The sequence below is a fragment of the Perognathus longimembris genome, chromosome 3 (assembly GCF_023159225.1).
Source record: "Perognathus longimembris pacificus isolate PPM17 chromosome 3, ASM2315922v1, whole genome shotgun sequence".
Lineage (NCBI taxonomy): Eukaryota > Metazoa > Chordata > Mammalia > Rodentia > Heteromyidae > Perognathus > Perognathus longimembris.
This window is the reverse complement of record NC_063163.1, coordinates 59,937,770-59,957,248: the sequence shown is the minus strand read 5'-3', so window position 1 is coordinate 59,957,248 and position 19,479 is coordinate 59,937,770. Positions and strand designations below refer to the sequence as shown.

The window sequence follows — 19,479 nt, the reverse complement described above, 5'->3', positions numbered from 1 at the left end:
ACTAAGAAAAGAAATACCAAATCGTCGTTTCTGTGTTTACATCACGTTCATGTGATATGACACATTTATAAATAGTATTTTTTATGAGATGCCAATCCAATACTTCTGTTCAGAACTAAACGGTGGTATCCAGTTGGGAATACTGCATAAGTTGGAACCCTAAATTTATTGCAGAAGAGAAAAGAAGGTATGGTATACTGTATGACTTAAGCTCTCCAGGGTAATAACCTAATACACATTCATTTCTTCTCATAAATTCATTTTTTGGTGGTGCTGGGAATCAAACTTAAGGCTTTCATGTGTTTGGCAAGTGCTTTACCACTAAGATGAACCTCCAGCTCATTTCATAAACTTTTTAAGTATGAGTTAGAAATGAACTCATTTCTAGCTATGCATATATGTATGTATAGTTCGTAAAAATAAGTTACAGAAATTATAAGTTTAGCCAGGTGCCAGTGGCTCACGTCTGTAATCCTAGCTACTCAGAAGGCTGAGATCTGAAGGTAGTCACAGTTCAAAGCCAGCCCAGCAAAAAAGTTTGTGAGACTCTTATCTGCAATTAACCACCAGAAAACTTTAAGTGGTGGTGGGGTTCAAAGTGGTGGAGTGCCAGCCTTGAGCAGTTCAGGGAGAGTGCCCAGGCCCTGAGTTCAAACCCTGAAGCTGATAAAAAAAAATGTGTTTATAGAAAATAAAATTATGCTTTTAGGAATAACTAAGGAAAATTTTACATCAGTAAATTTGCAAGTATGTGTATGTTCATAGTAGTATTTGTAAAATAATGCACTTATTTTAGAAATAACAAATATATCATAGGAGTAACAAAGTCAATAAACAGAAAAATGTAAAAAAAAACTGAGTAAGTGAAAAGAATAAGTTCAAACTAAGTAAATTACCTTATTTTTTATTTAAAATATAGCATATACTGAGCAAGGATTTCAAAGTTTCTAAAACATCACACTGAAAGGTATAGACAATGTATTTTTTTCTTTTTCTATGATAACTGTAATTTCATAATAATAAAATGCAACATCTCTGGTAATGGCATGCTTATCTAAAGTATTTCAAGTGTAAGTTGAAATATAAATATAACTTTCACCCAATTTAAATCATTGCTTAAATTTATGAAACTTTATATAAAGAAAAAAGGCTTATGACTTGCCCAAGCTTGAAAGCAAATCAGCATATAAACCAGAAGAGTGGATGAGGGGGAAATCCTGGAGCATACTCACGTTATTCCAAGACATCGTCTCCAACCCAGCTTTCAGACAAACAGTAACAACTACATACTGTGTGGTGGAAAGGGGGAAGAGAATGGAAAGATGAATGAAAACTTCCCATTAGAACCCACATCCTCCCACATCTTTTGGACCTGCCTCTCTACCTGCTCAGTTCTAAGTGTTCTTTCTGTTAAGTTTTAGTTCTGAGGAGACTTTCTTATCCATATTTAGAAACTGCCTAACATATGACTCGAATTGATATTCATATATACATTTGTATGTGTAAATCTATAATGTATATAATATGTATATATACCAATATATGTGCACATATACATATATACCTATACATTTGTGTGTATATCAATTTCAGAAGAGCTAGTTTCTTTACAGTATTGAGTCTTTTAGTCAAGAAATGTTGTTTTCAACAAAGTTTCCGACTTGTTTCCTTAGAGAGTATGTGAACATCAGTCACTACATTTACTCCTGGTCTCCATATGATTAATACCATTATAAAATGGTATTTTAAAATTTTGAATATGCTAATATGTTGAAATATAATTGATCCTCAAATAGTTATCTAGTAATATGATCATCTCTTTTTACTCATTAATTGCAATTTTTTTGAGCTGGTACTAGGACTTGAACCCAGGGCTTCACTCTTTCATTTGGCTTTTTTGCTCAAAGCTGGTGCCACTCGAGCCACCTCTCCACTTCTGGTTTTTGGCTGATTAATGGGAAATAGGCATCTTAAGGACTTTTCTGCCAAGGCCAACTTTGAACCACAATCCTCAGATCTCAGGGTCTTGAGTAGTGAAGAATATAGGCATGAGCCACCAGTGCTTGGCTTAATTGCAATATTTTATCTACTGAACTTTTTGTACTTTCCATGTATGTATATATGCCATCTAATGTTTAAATAGGTTTTCATCCTTCTAAAGCTACATTTCTTTTATTTTCCTATCTTATTGCACTAAAACTGTATTGCCATGTTGAAGAGATCTGGTCATATAGGACATCTTTGAATAAACATTCAGAGCCACCAGTTGGTAGCTGGTGCGCACTTGTAATCCCAACATTTAGGAGGCTGAGAGCAAGAGGATCATGAGTGAGGGGCAGCATGGGCTACATAGTGAGTTCAGGCCAACATGGGCTAACATACTAAGACCCTGATTCAAAGACAAGTCAAGGGGCTGGGAATGTGGCCTACTGGTAAAGTGCTCACCTCGTATACATGAAGCCCTAGGTTCGATTCCTCAGCACCAGATATATAGAAAAAGCCAGAGGTGGTGCTGTGGCTCAAGTAGCAGAGTGCTAGCCTTGAGCAAAAAGAAGCCAGGGACAGTGCTCAGGCCCTGAGTTCAAGCCCCAGGACTGGCAAAAACAAACAAACAAACAAAAAAACCCAAAGATAAGTCAAGAGAAGGCTGCTTTTATGAAATGCTGTATGATTTTGCTGCAAAATGTATTGTTATGCAGCAAAAGCAGATGAGTGATATACTGACAGTTTTAAGTCCTACTTTCTTTATCTTTGTCTCAATCTCCAGTGTCAATATTCTTGCAAGCTTCCATCATCTCATTCAAACTACTCCAAAGCACTTTACCTGAAAAGTTCCCAGGCAGTGGCTCCTACCTACTTCTTCAAGTTCACCTTTACCAGTATTCTAATTCCCTTCCCCCAAATCTGTGCTGTTATTCAGCAGCCTTTACTAACTCCCAGAGAGCACCAGGGACCCTCTTTGGGCTTAGAATTTTCTCCAGTACCTCAACCTTCCAATCAGTACATCAGAAGGGGTGGGCTAGTAACCTCATGTTGAGGTTCCAGGACTTAGTCAAAGGACTTCTTAGTCCATTACAAATGTAATGTCCCCTAATAGACAGATTAAGTAAAGGTGTTATGCATGCAGCATCCTTGAAAAGAAAGGGTAGGGATTTATGGACTGATTTGGACTTACCATTAAGCAGTGTTATGTAGCTAAAAGCAAGATGGTTGCAGAACACTCCCTACTTGTACAAAAGGGGTGGTGGTAGATGATAACATATTTTATATGAACTCTACATTCTATTATTGCAAATAGTTCTAGAAATGTGGACTTTACTATGTACTGTTTACTATGTACTATATAGCAGTTAAACAATTAGGTGTTATAGCAATTGCTATAGTAGTAGTTTCTTCTTGGAAAAAGATATGAGTGGGGACTGGAAATGTGGCTTAATGGTAGAGTGCTTGCCTAGCATGCATGAAGCCCTGGGTTCAACTCTTCAGCACCACATAAACAGAAATAGCCAGAAATGGTGCTGTGGCTCAAGAGGCAGAGTGCTAGCCTTGAGCAAAAGTGAAGCCAGAGATAGATAGTGCTCAGGCCCTGAGTCCAAGCCTCAGGACTGGTTAAAAAAAAAAAAAGATAGTGTAAGTCTTAAAATTCACAGAATATAGTTATAATGGTTGATATTGGATTCCATTTTTAAATTAGAAAGGGAGAAAATTACATAAAGTACCAGATGATGATCTTACCGTATAGACAAAATTACCAAGAAACAAATAGTCTGTTGTATAACCTTGCTGTAAGACGACATCTGAAAAGTGAAAAAGTCATTGTCAGATCTTTCTGGAGTCTGAAACATAGATCCAGAATCTATACTGGGTATCAAAAATTCTTGTGAATTTTTGGCTATGTTCTTAAATTGCTTCCTATATCACAACTGGAAATGTTTTTCCACCTTCTACTCACTGTAATGACCTATCAGGCAACAAATGCAGAAACTAATAGCCAGAGATGAGGAAATGATCATCACAAGGAGAATGTAGATGTGATTACCAAATCTGGGTTAAGCTACTTTGTAGAATCCGTCCATTAAAGTCCAAAAAGCTAGATAACATGAAACTTTCACAACTTTGTTGTTTGCCATAGTGTGTCTTTTCTAGAATTGCTAGTAACTCAATACTTTGAAGTCATGGTAGAATTTCCTAATTCTTTTTAAATATTGCTAAATCTGTTGAAAATCCTATTATCTCAAGGTTAGGGTCATTTATCCTTATCTTCTCTACCCTTAAAATGTTCTCAAGTAAATATGAGTTCATCATTGGCTACAGGTGGCTCAAGCCTGTAATTCTAGATATTCAGGAGGCTGAGATCTGAGGATCCAGATTTGAAGCCAGCTGAGGCTGAAAAGTCTATGAGGCTCTTATCTCCAATTAACTGGGAAAAAAAAGCCAGAGTAAATGAGCTCAAGTACCTTGAGCTGGTATTTGGGTCAGAAGTTTACACTCCAAAATTTCCATATTGGCTAAGACTAGAGACACACACACACACACACACACACACACACACACACACACACACACAAAATTCTTGTACTGGACTTGCACATAGCACCTCATGGTCTGCTCTCATTTGGCTTTTTTGTTCAAAGCTAGTACTGTATCACCTGAGTCACACTTCTACTTCAGGATTTTTGCTGGTTAATTTGTCTGTCTTGGCTGGCATCAAATCTGGATCCTAGGATTACAGGCATAAGCCATGGCACCTGACCTTCATGTAATGTTATTTTGAAAATTATATAGCAGGAAAAGGAATTTTTGGTCAAAAATAAAGTATATGGCTAAATTTCCATATAGTCTTATTACTGACACCCTATGTTTTGGATGTGAATTCAAATGTATCAATAAGAGGCATCTCTGATTCACTGGAGGTATGTTTACTATTAGGCTTCCTGATTCAAGTATTAGAGGTTAGCAATGAACACATGTGGCCTCAATTTTTGTGTCAGAGGCAAAGAGAACAGGTTCTAAAGGTCAGATGGTAAATGTTCAAACTGCCATATGTTAGTCCAAGGAATGTATATTTTAGATTTAGGTAGATATTTTGTTTTTTCCTAGATTGCTTTTGTTTCCTGTCATTCTTTCTGTGCACATACAAACACATAAAGTCACAATGAGAATAGCAAAGAGTGCTAAATATTTATTACCATGCGCCATCATTTTTGTGGGAAACCAGAAGAGAATGAAGGAGTGAAAAAAAGCACACAAGCAGTGGACCCAAAACACCTAAAAGACAACAAAGCAAGAAGTCAGGTGACAAGCTTGGTTTATGTTCTAAAAAATATATGACACTGTAAAGTGCATTTGCTCTGTGTAACACGGTCATTAAGCTTGAATGTTTTTATGGGGACAGGCAAGCTCTACTTCTTTTCTCTCCTTTAAAAAAGAAATGACTTCAAGAATATAGGATAATATTGAATAATATGTGGAAATATAGCATAATATGACTTGGCATTATAGCATAATATTGAAATTACTACTACAGACATTATTATTATAAGGATATAGCCTCTACTTCATATGGTATACTTTGGTCTTTTACATCAACACCATGACTTTCATTCAGAATAATTTCTAACAGATCATACACAATTCTCTAATTCTCTCTCTCTCTTCCACTCCCTCCATTTCTCCCTCCCTCCCTCCTTCCCTCCCTCTTTCCTTCTCTTTTTTTTCCTCTTTCTTTGTACTGGGGCTTGAACTAAAGGCCTTGTGCTCTCACTCAGCTTTGTTTGCTCAAAGCTAATCTTCTACCAGTTGAACCAAGCCTCCAGTTCCCACAATTTTAAAAGAAATCTCACTAATGGAAAATTTATAGGTTCAACCATAGGTACACATTCATAATAAAAACAACAGAAACAATTTTTTGTTCTTTTGATTTTAAAATACAACAGTAAAGTCTTGTAAGTAGGCTTTGAGTTGTATAATTTCTGTAGCAACTCCTCAGAGGAATTTTGTTATCATAACAACAGACAGCTGTGGATAATATGTAATTTCCAATAATATTTTATGGCTTCATTTGTAAAATAGGATGAGGGCTGATTTAGCTTATTGGCCACAGTTGGGTGATGCTCCTACAATTAGTGTAAAAATCCAAGAAACTCAAGGATCTCCAACAGATCCAAGAAGCACAAGAAGAGGAAGTAACAAGATTATAGCAACATGCCATTTTCCAGAAATATAAAAGAAAATCATAGAAAGAGCTGCGTGGAAAAAACTACATCACTAACAGAATCATACAAATGAGAATATGTCAATTTCACACCACAATGGTGCATATAGGAGAACATTGGAAAACACCAAAAGACATCGGAAAACACCAAAAACACAAAAAGCAAAAGACAAAAACTACCTAGAACTTTCAACCAAGTGCCTAGTGTAAACATGAGTATTATCCCTCAAAGGCTCATATATGAAAGTCGGGTCACCAGTGTCACTAAGGAGACAGGCTGTTGACTTTTAGGATGTGAGATCTTATGTGGAAATCTCGGATCATTCCAGAGGCACTCTCCGAGAAAAGTCCAAGATTCTGGTTCATACCCTCTCTTACTCTCTGTCTGCTTCTCGACTCAAGATATAAATAGTTTGCTTCAACACGTGCTCCATCTCCTTGACAGCCAGAGGCCCAAAGCTATGGAGATAGTCAAACATGGATTGAAAACTCCAGAACCCTCAGCTAATTGCCACAGTCATTTCTTTGTAATAACCTGAAACTCACTAATACACTAAACAAAAATGAAATTCAAATATGAAGTAAATTCTAAGAAAACCACAAAAAAAGAGCAAAATGAAATGAAAGATATGGGATTAAGTAACAACATAAAATTTTGAATCAAAACTATAATAGAAATTCTAGACATGAATAGCTCCAGAAGTCAAATAAAAACATAGCTTAGCTGTTGGGCCAATGTTAGTAATCCCCAGCTACATGAGGGGGAAGGATCACAATTTAAGGCCATCCTGGATAGAAAGTTAATGAGATTCTCACCAAAAACAAACAAGCCAAACATGATAGCATGTACATAATATGTAAGCTACTGGCAAGTAGGAGGATTATGGTCTGAGGTCAGCTCTGCGGAGAAGTATGACATCTTTCCTGGAAAATAAACTAAAATGAATAGGTAACAGCTGGTGATATGGCTTAAATGGTAGTATGCCACCTAGCTAGTGGGAGTCCTTGAGTTTATCAAAGAAACTCAGCAGCCACTCTGGAAGTATGGTACAATACAATGTTGGGGCTTCAAGACAAATTTCATTTATTAGAACATGTAGATGTGGTTATTTATCAAGAAAACAAATGTTTCTCTAATAAACAATGGAGAACAAACAGCCTTGACATAAATACTTTTGGGAAAACTGGATCTTCTATATTAAATATAGAAGATCCCATTTCTCACCCAGTCCTTAATTCAAAGTGGATAAAGGATGTGTTAGGCCTGAAATTTAGGAGAAGACTCTTGAAGGTACAGGTGGTAATCGCTTTCTCAGTAAGACTCCAACTGCTCAGAAAACATACGGAAGAATTGGCAGAAGGGCTTTTAAGTTAAAAAGCTCTTTCATCTCAAAGGAAATAATTACAAGAATGAAGAGACAAGCCAGAATGAAAGAAAACTTTTCATGGCTATTGATTGGATAAAGAAATAATATCCAGAAATATACAAAGAAATGGAAGATTAAACATCAAAAGAATTAATCCAATCAATAACTGAGCAGACAGTTTTGAAGAAATAAAAATACAAGAAGAAATAGTCAACATCCTTAGCCTTAAAGAAAATGCAAATTAAAATGTCACAAAAAATTCTAGCCAGGCACCCATGGGTCACTGCTGTAATTATAGCTTTCAGGAGGTAAGATCTGAGGATTACAGTTCAAAGCCAGCCAGAGCAAGGAAGTCCTAGACTCGCATCTCCAATTAACCACCAAAAAGCCAAAAGTGGAGCTGTAGCTCAAGTGGTAGAGTACAAACCTTGAGCACAAAAGCTCAGGGACAGTTCTCAGGCCACGAGTTTAAGCTCCAGGACTGGCAAAACAACAACAACAACAACAAAAGATATGGCGATTCTATCTCACCCCAGCCAGAATGGTAATCACTGGGAAAACAACAAATGTTGCCACAGATTCAATGGGAGAAAGAACTGTGGTGGCAATGTAAATTTGTATACCTACTATGGAAATCACCATGGAGCTAAAGACAGACCTACCTTGATCCTGCTATACCACTCATGTATACCACTCATGGGCATATGCCAGTTCCATCCAGCCAATGTCCCAACAACAGATGAAAAATTACTCATGTAACATTATTTTTGCTCAGGAGAGTGAGGACATAATTAAACCAAAGGAGTCTTTCTCATACTCTTAAGATCGGATTGACTTTCTGTTTATCTTGTGAGCTATGACCCAGCAGCCCCACTTTTGGGTATCTATCCAAAAGACCACAAACAAATTCACAGTAAAGCCACCAGCACAACAATGTTCATCACAGCGCAATTTGTCATAGCTAGAATCTGGAACCAACCCTGATGCCCCTTAGTAGACGAATGGATCAGGAAAATGTGGTACATATATACAATGGAATTTTATGCCTCTATCAGAAAGAATGACATTGCCCCATTTGTAAGGAAATGGAAGGACTTGGAAAAAATTATACTAAGTGAAGTGAGCCAGACCCAAAGAAACATGGACTCTATGGTCTCCCTTATTGGGAGTAATTAGTACAGGTTTAGGAAAGTTACATCAGAGGATCACAAGAGCCCATTAGCTATACCCTAATGAACACATAAGATGATGCTAAGTGAAATGAACTCCATGTTATGGAAATGATTGTTATATCACAGTTGTAACTACCTTCAATGTCCCATCTGCATCTGTAGCTTCTATTATTGATGATGTTCTTGTATCACCTTCCTGTGGTTGTACCTACACTATCTCTGTAATATTATCTGAGTATATTGGAAACCATGTATACTGGTATTAGAACTAGGAAATTGAAAGGGAATACCAAAATTGAGAGACTCAGGGTAAAAAAAAAGACAAACAACTACAAAAGCAATACTTGCAAAACTGTTTGGTCTCAGTGAATGGAACATCTCATGGGGGAAAAGGGAAAGGGGGTGGGGGGAGGGAGGTATGAGGGACGAGGTAACAAACAGTACAAGTAATGTATCCAATGCCTAATGTATGAAACTCTAACCTCTCTGTACATCAGTTTGATAATAAAAATTTGAAAAAAAAAAAGATCGGATTGACATTGGCTGGTTTTGGTTACAGATGGAAGGGCACATTCCAAGGGACAGATAAGAGTATCAGGAAGCAGTCAGCACTCATTTGTCTTCTGACAGAACTACTGTGGATTGTTAGAATTCTGATTTTACTCAGACACAACATAACCAGTCACACAATCAGCCATTTTCTGCTGGTTTCAGGTATTCTCCATTACACCAGTCAGAGTTCCCACCAGACTGCAGTGGTCCCACAGGCATATATATGAAGGAGTGCATATCAACATACAACACAGATGCCTTTCTTTACAATTAATATATGCTAATAAGATAATTTTCTTCTGTGCTGGTACTTGGCCTCAAACTCCAGGCCAAGGTAGTGTCATCTGAACTTCTTTTGCTCAAGGCTAGTGCTCTACTTCTTTCTTTTTTTTTTCCAGTCCTGGGGCTTGAACTCAGGCTAGCACTATGCCACTTGAGCCACAGTGCCACTTCTGGCAGTTTTCTGTATATGTGGTGCTGAGGAATTGAACCCAGGGTTTCATGTATACAAGGCAAGCACTCTTGCCACTAGGCCATATTCCCAGCCCTAGTGCTCTACTTCTTGAGCCACTGGCTCCACTTCTGTTTTTTGGTGATTAATTATAGGGAAGAGTGTCAAACACAAAAAGCTCAGGGTCAGCACCCAGGCTGGGACCAACACCAAAAAAAAAAAAAAGAAAGAAAGAAAAGAAGGCCAAAAGACATATTAAATATTAAATGTGAGTGCCATAAACATCCAGTTAACATGGTGACAGGCTGGACGCCCAACAATAAACTTGAATATGAAAAGACAGACAACTAAAAGGTAAGAGGAGCAGAAGTGATATATGAATGTAGATTTTAGAACAAAGAATACTGCAAGGACAAACAAAGATCATTTTATTGATGAAAGGGTCAATCAAGAATGTAACAATCATGTCTCACCGAAAACTCTACCTTATCCTCTTCACTTTCATCTTCATCCTCCCCAACAATTCCCATCAAATAGTATGTGGTAAGTTTAGTGTACCATCTGAGTCACACACATCTTTCTCCTTCATAAGATGATTTCCTGTCTCCCCCCCCACCCCCGCCATCTTCCACGGACTGTTATTTCTATGATTTGAACCTTCATTTGCCAGATAAGCTAAACTAGCAGGAAGATGTGTTATTTTTATTTTTTTTTCAAATTTTTATTATCAAACTGATGTACAGAGAGGTTACAGTTTCATACGTTAGGCATTGGATACATTTCTTGTACTGTTTGTTACCTTGTCTCTCATACTCCCCTCCCCCTCCCCCTTACCCTTTCCCTCCCTGAGGTGTTCAGTTCACTTACACCAAAGAGTTTTGCAAGTATTGCTTTTGTAGTTATTTGGCTTTTTTTACCCTGTGTCTCTCAATTTTGGTATTCCCTTTCAATTTCCTAGTTCCAATACCAGTATACACGGTTTCCAATATACTCAGATAAGATTACAGAGATAGTGTAGGTACAACCACAGGAAGGTGATACAAGAACATCACCAATAATAGAAGCTACAGATACACATGGGACGTTGAAAGTAGTTACAACTGTGATATAACAATTAGGAAGATGTATTTTTACATTTACTTTTTTTTCTAAAGGATCAGAAAGGGAAGAGACTAAAGGTACACTTCAAACAAAAAGTTGAAATGAAAGACCACTATCTATTTTCCATTTACCTTTGGGTTGAAAGTTTCCCCATTTTGTGAGATAGTGTAGAGTTCTGGGTACTTGAGAAGGCTCCTTTCACTGCAACATCGCTCAAAGATCCCCAGAACCAAAGGTGGTAATGAAGTGAAAATCTGCATAGAAAATAAAGATCTTTCAAAAACACCCTCTTTGGTTGTACTTGAGTTAATAATACTATAAAATGTCAATTTCTTGCTTTGATAAGATCTGTATTATGATTATGAAGGTATCATCACAGGAGAAGCTAGATAGAGGATACAATGAACTTTCAATCCCTTTTGCAACTTTTGATAAGAGATAAAAATGTATCATCATTTAATACAAACAAACTATTTTCACAGGTAAAGTTTTAACTCGGAGATTAAAAAAACATAGAACTATAAACATGATATATACACAATATTAATGAACCTAAAGTTTAGAAGTATGAAAAACAAGCTGGATGCTGCGTCTCTCACACCTGTAATCCTAGCTACTCGAGTCTGAGACCTGAGGGTCATAGTTTGAAGTCAGCCTGCTGGAAGTACTGTGAGGGTATTATCTCCAATTAACCACCAGAAAAAGCCAGGAGTGGAGCTGTGTCTCAAGTGGTAGAGTGTTAAACTTGAGCAAAAACGTTCAGGGACACTGCCTGGGTTTTGAGTCAAGCCCTAGGAACAGCATGCACGCATGCGTGCGCATGTGACACACACACGTGTGAAAACATTGGGCAAGAATAAAATAAAGGGGTTTCACACTAGGGAACACATTTCACTCACTCACTCTAGAATGATGTGCTATGACTGAAAATGTATGAGTAGAGTTTGAACTTCTGCACAATTTGTCCCAGCAGCAAAGGCCCTAAAGTTTTATTTGGGTTGTCTGCTAAGTGCACACTTGATGGGCTGAGATACACTTCCCAGACATAAACATTGAAGGAATATTCCTTAAGTTCTGTATGCTATCCAATAGAAAAAGAGCACTGCTTACCACGTTGTACAACCCGATGCACCAATGTTCAAACAAAATTTGCCCAGAAAATCCATTAACAAAGGTGAACCAAAGCTGGAAGAGAAGGCAGCCAAATGAAGCAGTGTGTCAATGTTGTCCTAACAATAGCCATTAATTTAAAGGAAGTAGTGGGAAAGGCTGTCAGTGCTAGAGCACTTGTCTAGTAAGCGCAAGTCCCTGAGTTCTATTCCTAGCACCAAGGAAAAGGAAAGTAACACAGAATAAATGCTCCCTCTACTGGGAGAGCAACTAGAGAATAATTTTAGGGGTAGTTATACAACTGTCCCTTCATAAATTATGAATGAGCAACATAGCTTATTACTTATCTTTTTTTTTTTTTGGCCAGTCCTGGGGCTTGGACTCTGGGCCTGAGCACTGTCCCTGGCTTCTTTTTGCTCAAGGCTAGCACTCTGCCACTTGAGCCACAGCGCCACTTCGGGCCATTTTTTGTATATGTGGTGCTGGGGAATTGAACCCAGGGCCTCATGTATATGAGGCAGGCACTCTTGCCACTAAGCCATATCCCCAGCCCATTACTTATCTTTTTAAAATACTAGTTACTTTCATAATGACATGCATCTTTGTCCTAAAGTATCAATTTCTTAAAAGAGACAGGTTACAACAAATCTCTCAAAGCAAGGAACAAAGGTAAATTTGAAACAAGTAATATCTATATGTCTTCTATGAGAATAGTTACCAAAAATATCATTTATAAATCATGTATTTTACATGTTATATTTTATGTCCTGTGTGCTATAATGCTCCTCCTAACTACTGTTTGAATAGCCTCTCACATTTTTGATTTGTTGAAGTTTCATTCACATTCAACCCAAAGTATTCTAATTTTTCCTTTGATTTCTTCTTTGGTCCATGGATTATTTTGAAGTTTGTTATTTAGTCTTCAAATACTTGGGAGTTTTCCAGGGAGATTTCTTGGTTTAATGTCTAAGTTGATTCTATTATATTCACAGAATATACTTGGTATGACTTAAGTCACTTTAATCATATTGAGACTTTTTTTTGCCAGTCCTGGGGCTTGAACTCAGGGTATAGGCACTGTCCTTGAGATTTTTTTTTTGTTTCCTCAAGGCTAGCACTCGACCACTTGAGCCACAGAGCCACTTCCAGCTTTTTCTGTTTATGTGGTGCTAAGGAATCAAATCCAGGACTTAATGCATGCTAGGCAAGCACTTTACCACTAAGCCACATTGCAGCCCTTGAGACTTGTTTTATACAGCTCAAATAGTAGCCTGCCTTGTTAAACACATAGGGTATACTTTAAGAGTGTTGTTTTTATAAGAGAGAAGTCAGACATAGGTGGCCTATGCCTACAGTCCTAGCTACTCAGGAAGCTGAGATCGGAAGACTGGGTTTGGAAGCCAGTCTGGGCAGACATATTTGAGAGACTCATCTCCATTTAACCAGCAAGAATCTGAAACTGGAAGCATGGATCAAGTGGTAGAGCACTATCTGAGTAAAAAAGTTGATAAATAGCATGAAAACCTGAGTTCAAGCTCAGTACTAGGCAAAAAACAAAACACTTTTGTTTCAATTTGCTTTGCTTGAATACCTCTACTAGATTTAATTGACCGAAGAAAACTTTGTTTTAACAAAAAAGGCTTACTTACTAAGCCTGACACCAGGAAAAAGAAAAAGGAGAAAAAAGACTTAATTCCTCAATGGAAAAAAAAGAAAACCTTTCCTTTCTTACCCCAATAGTGTACAGCACTACATTTTTGTAGAAACAATACAATATGCATTTAGTCACTCGAAAGTAATTCCAAGCTCCATGGACCAACAGAAGCTTCTCCAAGTAGCTAAACTGTAAGGCAGAAACAACAGTCAATGCAAATTTACCACAAAGTGTCATTTTCTAAGTATTTCGCGACCTGGCAGTGCCCTCTTAGAATGTATTTTTAAATGGCACAAAGCAAATGTTAAATCAGATTTCTGTCACTGTGATAAAACAGCTGAGGTGATCATAAAGCTAAGCAATCACAAGGGAGGGAAGGTTTATTTTGATTTACAGTTTCAAAGGTTTCAGTCTATGGTTGTCTGGCTCTGTTGCTCTACTTGGGGTGGGGGGTTGAGGCCAAATACTGAAGGCTTAGGGGAGGAAACTTCTCACCTCATGGCAGCCAGTAAACAAAGAGTGAGAAAGGAACAGGCTGGGTCTCCATCCATGAAAACACGAGACTATTAGAACTGATCTAGTTCAAATATGGGTCCCGGTGTTTTTCATCTATGTTGGAGGAACCCAAGAATGTATTGTTTGGGACTAAGGGTGTTCCTCAGTGGTAAAGCATTTGCTTAACCATGTGTATTTACAGCCCCAGGTTCAAATCCTAATACCACGTGAGAAAAGACTGTCTATCGTTGCCATTCTAGCCTTAGCAACTAATTACTTTGTAGATGGATTATAAAATCAGATAGCATCTCAGAAAGAGTTAAGTACAGACACAATAGGAAAACCTAGAATCTGTAGCTACTCCTCGGGTGCTTTTTGAGGATTACATGTAGTTCCTGAATTAGCAAGAATAAAAAAAAATGTCATTCAAGTGTGGCTGAAAACATTTTAGTCAATAAAAGCCAGTATCGAATTATTAGTTAAAATAGTGTACCCTTCAAAAGTCAAAATACTAAAGTACAGAACCAGGAAGATGTTTTAATTAAATAGCAAAGGTTACAGTATGATTATGGTGAGTGCTAACACCCAGTTAAGGTTGGATTAGCAAAGCTGATCTCTGTCCGATACAAAGTGGTTATAATTTGTCTATTGGTTTGTCCTCCAAGAGTGCGTATGTTGGTAGTTTGGTTTAGTCACGAGGAAAAAATACCTGAGCAAAATCATTTAAGGGAAGGCTTCTTTTGGCTCTTGGTTTCAGAGGTTCATCGTGTCAGGGAAGGTGTGGCAGAGCAGAGCAGAGCAGCTCACAACAATGCAGCCAGGAAGCAGAGGGAGAGAGTGAATGTCTGCTCAGGCTGCCTTTCTCTATCTTCTCTTTTAATCCATTTGAGACCCCAGGCCATGGAATAGTGCTGCCTACATTCATAGTGGGTATTTCTGCCTTAGCTATCCTTTCTAGAAATTCTTTCACAGCTTACCCAAAGGGTGTGCTCTATTAATCTGGTACATCTTAATCCAATCAAGACTGCCTATGAAAGACCTATTGTAGAACTCTTTACATGCAGAGCCCAGGAGGAGGTCTTTCCAAGGACTTGCCTTAAGAAGGGCTTAAGGTAGTTCTTTGGGAGCATTGGAAGTTCTCTTGGAATGGTTATTACAGAAGACTCAGCTGGATTCCTCTTCTTTCTATATCAAGATGTGCTTTCTTACACCCATCCACTGTTCACACCACTGCCACCTACCATGATGTATCCAAACTGAGAGGCCTTTGTCAGAACTGAGCAGATGTAATAGGCACGGAGTTCTTGAGCTACTCAAACAGATCTAAATGAAACTTGTTTCTTCCTAAGTAAACTGTCTCAGGCACTTTTTTAAATTTATTTATTTTGCCAGTCCTGGGCCTTGGACTCAGGGCCTGAGCACTGTCCCTGGCTTCTTTTTGCTCAAGGCTAGCACTCTACCACTTGAGCCACAGCGCCACTTCTGGCCATTTTCTATATACGTGGTGCTGGGGAATCGAACCCTGGGCTTCATGTATACGAGGCCACTCTTGCCACTAGGCCATATTCCCAGCCCCTCAGGCATTTTGTTAAAACAATAAAAAACTGATTTAATATAGCCCTGTTAATGGAAACTTTTAAAAAATGAGATCATGTTTATTCCATTTGGGAGAAATAGAAAAATGAGGGATAGAAAGGAAATGCTGCTTAGAAGACATTGTTCTGGTGAGCAAATTAGTTTGCTTCTGGTTTCAGAGTCACTGAGGTCCAATAATGACTGCTATCCTTAGGAATTCAACTACTGAATTCCTATGTAAAAAATGAAAAGCTACAAATCACAGGGTGATTCACTCTTCTTAAATATCTACCAAAAATAACAGGGCTACTTTAGTGGACAGTTTGGAACATTTTTATAAAACTAAAGATATTCTTACAGTACAATCCAGCATTCCTATTCATTGATATTTATTCAAAGAGTTGAAAGCATATATTCAATCACATAAAAATCTATACATGGATATTTACAGATGATTTAAATTTAATGCCCCAAACGTAGAAGAAACCAGTATGTACTTCAGAAGATAAATGTACAAATAAATTAGCAATCTAGAAAGTGGATAGTATGCACTGCTAAAGGGAAATGCATTGTCAGGTGGCGGCAGCTCCTACTTGTAATCCTATCTGTTCAGGAGACTGAGATTGGAGGATCATAGCTCAAAGGCAGCCTCAGAAGAAAAGTTCGTGGGACTCTTATCTCCAATTATCCAGCAAAAAGCTTGAAGTAATTGAGGGAAAGTGAAGGAAGGGGTGACATTGTCCCCAAAAAAGAAATGTACTCATTACCTGACTTCTGTATAGAACCTTAATAATAACAATACAATTACACTTAAAAATAAATTTAAAAGGCTAAAAGTAGAGGTATGGCTCAAGCTGTAGAGTACCAACCTGGAGTAAATAAGCTAAGGGATAGAGAAAGACCCTGAATTCAAGCTCCAGTAAGAAATGAAATATTAAGTCATAAAAAACATGAAGGACGGGCTGGGGATATAGCCTAGTGGCAAGAGTGCCTGCCTCGGATACATGAGGCCCTAGGTTCGATTCCCCAGCACCACATATACAGAAAACGGCCAGAAGCGGCGCTGTGGCTCAAGTGGCAGAGTGCTAGCCTTGAGTGGGAAGAAGCCAGGGACAGTGCTCAGGCCCTGAGTCCAAGGCCCAGGACTGGCCAAAAAAAAAAAAAAAAAAACAAAAAACATGAAGGAAATTTGAAGTATATTAACTGAAAGAAGTCAGTCTGAAAAAGCTATATATTTTATTCTAAATATATAACTTTCTGGAAAAGTCAAAAGCAAAGCTATGGAAACAGTAAAATGATCAGTATCTTTCTGGAATTGCATGGGTATAGGGGATGAATCAATGTACAACAGAGATTTTTTTTTTGACAACAGAGATTTTTAAGAAAACAGCTCTGCATATTATAAAGGAAGATACATGTAATTCTACCTTTGTCTAAGTCCAGAGAAAATGCAGCATAGAGACTGAATACTAAGGTAAACTGTAGACTTGTGGGGCTATGGCATAGGGCCATCAATGACAATCAAAGTACAATTCTGGTGGAGTATACTAATAATGGGGGAGGCTGAGTGGAGAAGTAGGAGAAATCTCTGTGCTGTCTATTCAATTTTTCTATGAACTTATAATTGTTTCTTTTTTAAAAGTAAAGAACAGCCAAGCATTAGCAGCTCACACCTGTAATCCTAGCTACTCAGGAGGCTGAGATCTGAGGATCGTGGTTTGAATCCAGACGGGCCACCTAAGTCCATGAGACTCTTCTATTTAATAAACTATCCAAAAAAGAAAAGCCAGAAATGGAGCTGTGGCTTAAGTGGTAGAGTACTAGCCTTGAGCAAAAAGAGCTCAGGGATAGCACCCAGGCCCTGAGTTCAAGCCCTAGGAATGCCTCCCCCACTCCCCAACTAAAGCATACAATTCTTTAGTCAGTTTCTTTGTATATAGATGTGTATATATATATATATACATATACGTATATATACATATACGTATATGTATATATATACATATACGTATATGTATATATGTATATATACATATATATGTATATACATATATATATACATATGTATATATGTACATATATATATACATATATATGTATATATATATGGGGAGGAGTCTAATGGTGTAACTCCTTTGAACAATTAATGAACATATAATAACATGAATAACAGGAAGCAAAACTTGTTCTGTTGAGTGTGGGGGAGTACACAAATGGAGGAAGAGTGAGCAAATACAGTCATTATATTTAATATACATTATGTAAACTTAACTATGTAAACTGAGGGTAGGGATTAGATGGGGAAAGATGGGAGAGATCTATGGAAGGGGTGTCATTGGTTAAGATGAACTGGACTCCTAGCTTTTGTAATTGAAACCCCTTTGTACAACTACTTAATTAAAAAAAAAGTTTTTAAAGTAAAGTATTCCTGCTAGCTTTACTTGTTTGTTGGCCTAGAAAAATAGGTTACAAAAGGAAAGAGTCCAGTTTAGACTCTGGTAGAAGGATAGCCAGTCAGCAAGAACCTGAGACAGTCCATTCATAGCATGAGTTTTAATTGAGGCACAAGTATCATGATTGAGAGAGCAAGGCTATCTTCTACAGTAGTATGGACTGAGAACCACAGATAAGACTTCCTACTAAGAAAAACATGATGAGATAATCAAACCAACAATATGCAAATCACAATGAGGAAACACAAGAAATATATAAAGCAAAGGCAGTATGTCTCCTGAAGTGTTCGTAACTCCTCAGTAGCCAAATCTGAAGATATTGAAATGGCTGAAATAGAGGACAAAGAATTCAAAAGTATAGTTTTAAAAATGATCAATGATAGCCATTATCCAGAAAACAAACAATAAGAAATGCTAGTGAGGATGTGGAAAAAAAAGGGAGAGAGAGACACACACACTGAGAGAGGATACACTGTTTGTGGGAATGTAAACTTGTTCAACTACTCTGGAGAGGAGTGTGGGAGTTCCTCAAAAAATTAAACATAGAACTATCCAGTGACCCAGTAACTCCACTCCTGAACATTTATCCAAAATATTACAAAACAGGATATAACCAAGTCAGGAAAAAATAAAATAAAAGTGATCCACGACCTTAAAAGGGATTCAAATAAACAGATGCATGCAGTAAAAAAGTAAATTAAAGACTCGAATGACAAAAACAAATTATGTTTTGCAGCATGGTCTTCAACAAATGCCTCTTTAAAAAGGAAAAATAACTGAGAGATTGTATGTCTTTAATAAATCTTTATCAAGAGAAGCCACATACTGAAATACACTACAGATGAAGGAAAGTAACGATTTTTTTTTTTTTTTTTTGCAGTTCGGCCACTTCCCTGGCCAATCAAAGGGATTCTCTACTACTCCAAAGTATATAAAGAAAAAAAAAAAGAACGCCTAAAGAACCCTAATTGTGCAGGAGGTTCACTTAGCAATCAGCTTAGAGAAGTGGAGTAGACCTGAGAGGCAGACCAGCAATCTTCAATACCTTCCAGGCCTAGCAGGTGTCTTCTGAAACTGACCTGTGCGATGGAGTAATCTGAGTTGTTGGTGGCCTGCATGCCCTCATTCCCACTGATTCCCACACCCACGTGAGCCGTCTGGATCATACTGACGTCATTGGCCCCATCCCCAATGGCGAGCGTGATAGCCTGCACATGCTTCTTAACCATGTCCACTATTTCAGCCTTCTGGAGGGGGGACATCCTGAAAAGCGAAGACAGGAACAACCACTTTTGTTGTTGTATTTGGATTCACTTTACTTCACAGTTTTTACAA

The 19,479-nt window shown here is 37.8% G+C and overlaps 1 protein-coding gene across 1 annotated transcript in view; it reads right to left on the bottom strand.

Annotated features, from left to right (window-relative positions):
- LOC125347620 (phospholipid-transporting ATPase IB-like) overlaps positions 1 to 19,479 on the bottom strand; it is a 101,844-nt gene that overhangs the window by 14,917 nt on the left and 67,448 nt on the right. The window contains exons 26-32 of the mRNA XM_048340614.1: positions 19,224 to 19,407; positions 13,700 to 13,810; positions 11,968 to 12,042; positions 10,989 to 11,111; positions 5,190 to 5,268; positions 3,736 to 3,797; positions 1,233 to 1,289 (exon numbers count right to left, since the gene is read on the bottom strand). Of these exons, the coding sequence (XP_048196571.1) occupies positions 1,233 to 1,289; positions 3,736 to 3,797; positions 5,190 to 5,268; positions 10,989 to 11,111; positions 11,968 to 12,042; positions 13,700 to 13,810; positions 19,224 to 19,407 (691 nt within the window). The remainder of the gene's footprint in view (positions 1 to 1,232; positions 1,290 to 3,735; positions 3,798 to 5,189; positions 5,269 to 10,988; positions 11,112 to 11,967; positions 12,043 to 13,699; positions 13,811 to 19,223; positions 19,408 to 19,479) is intronic.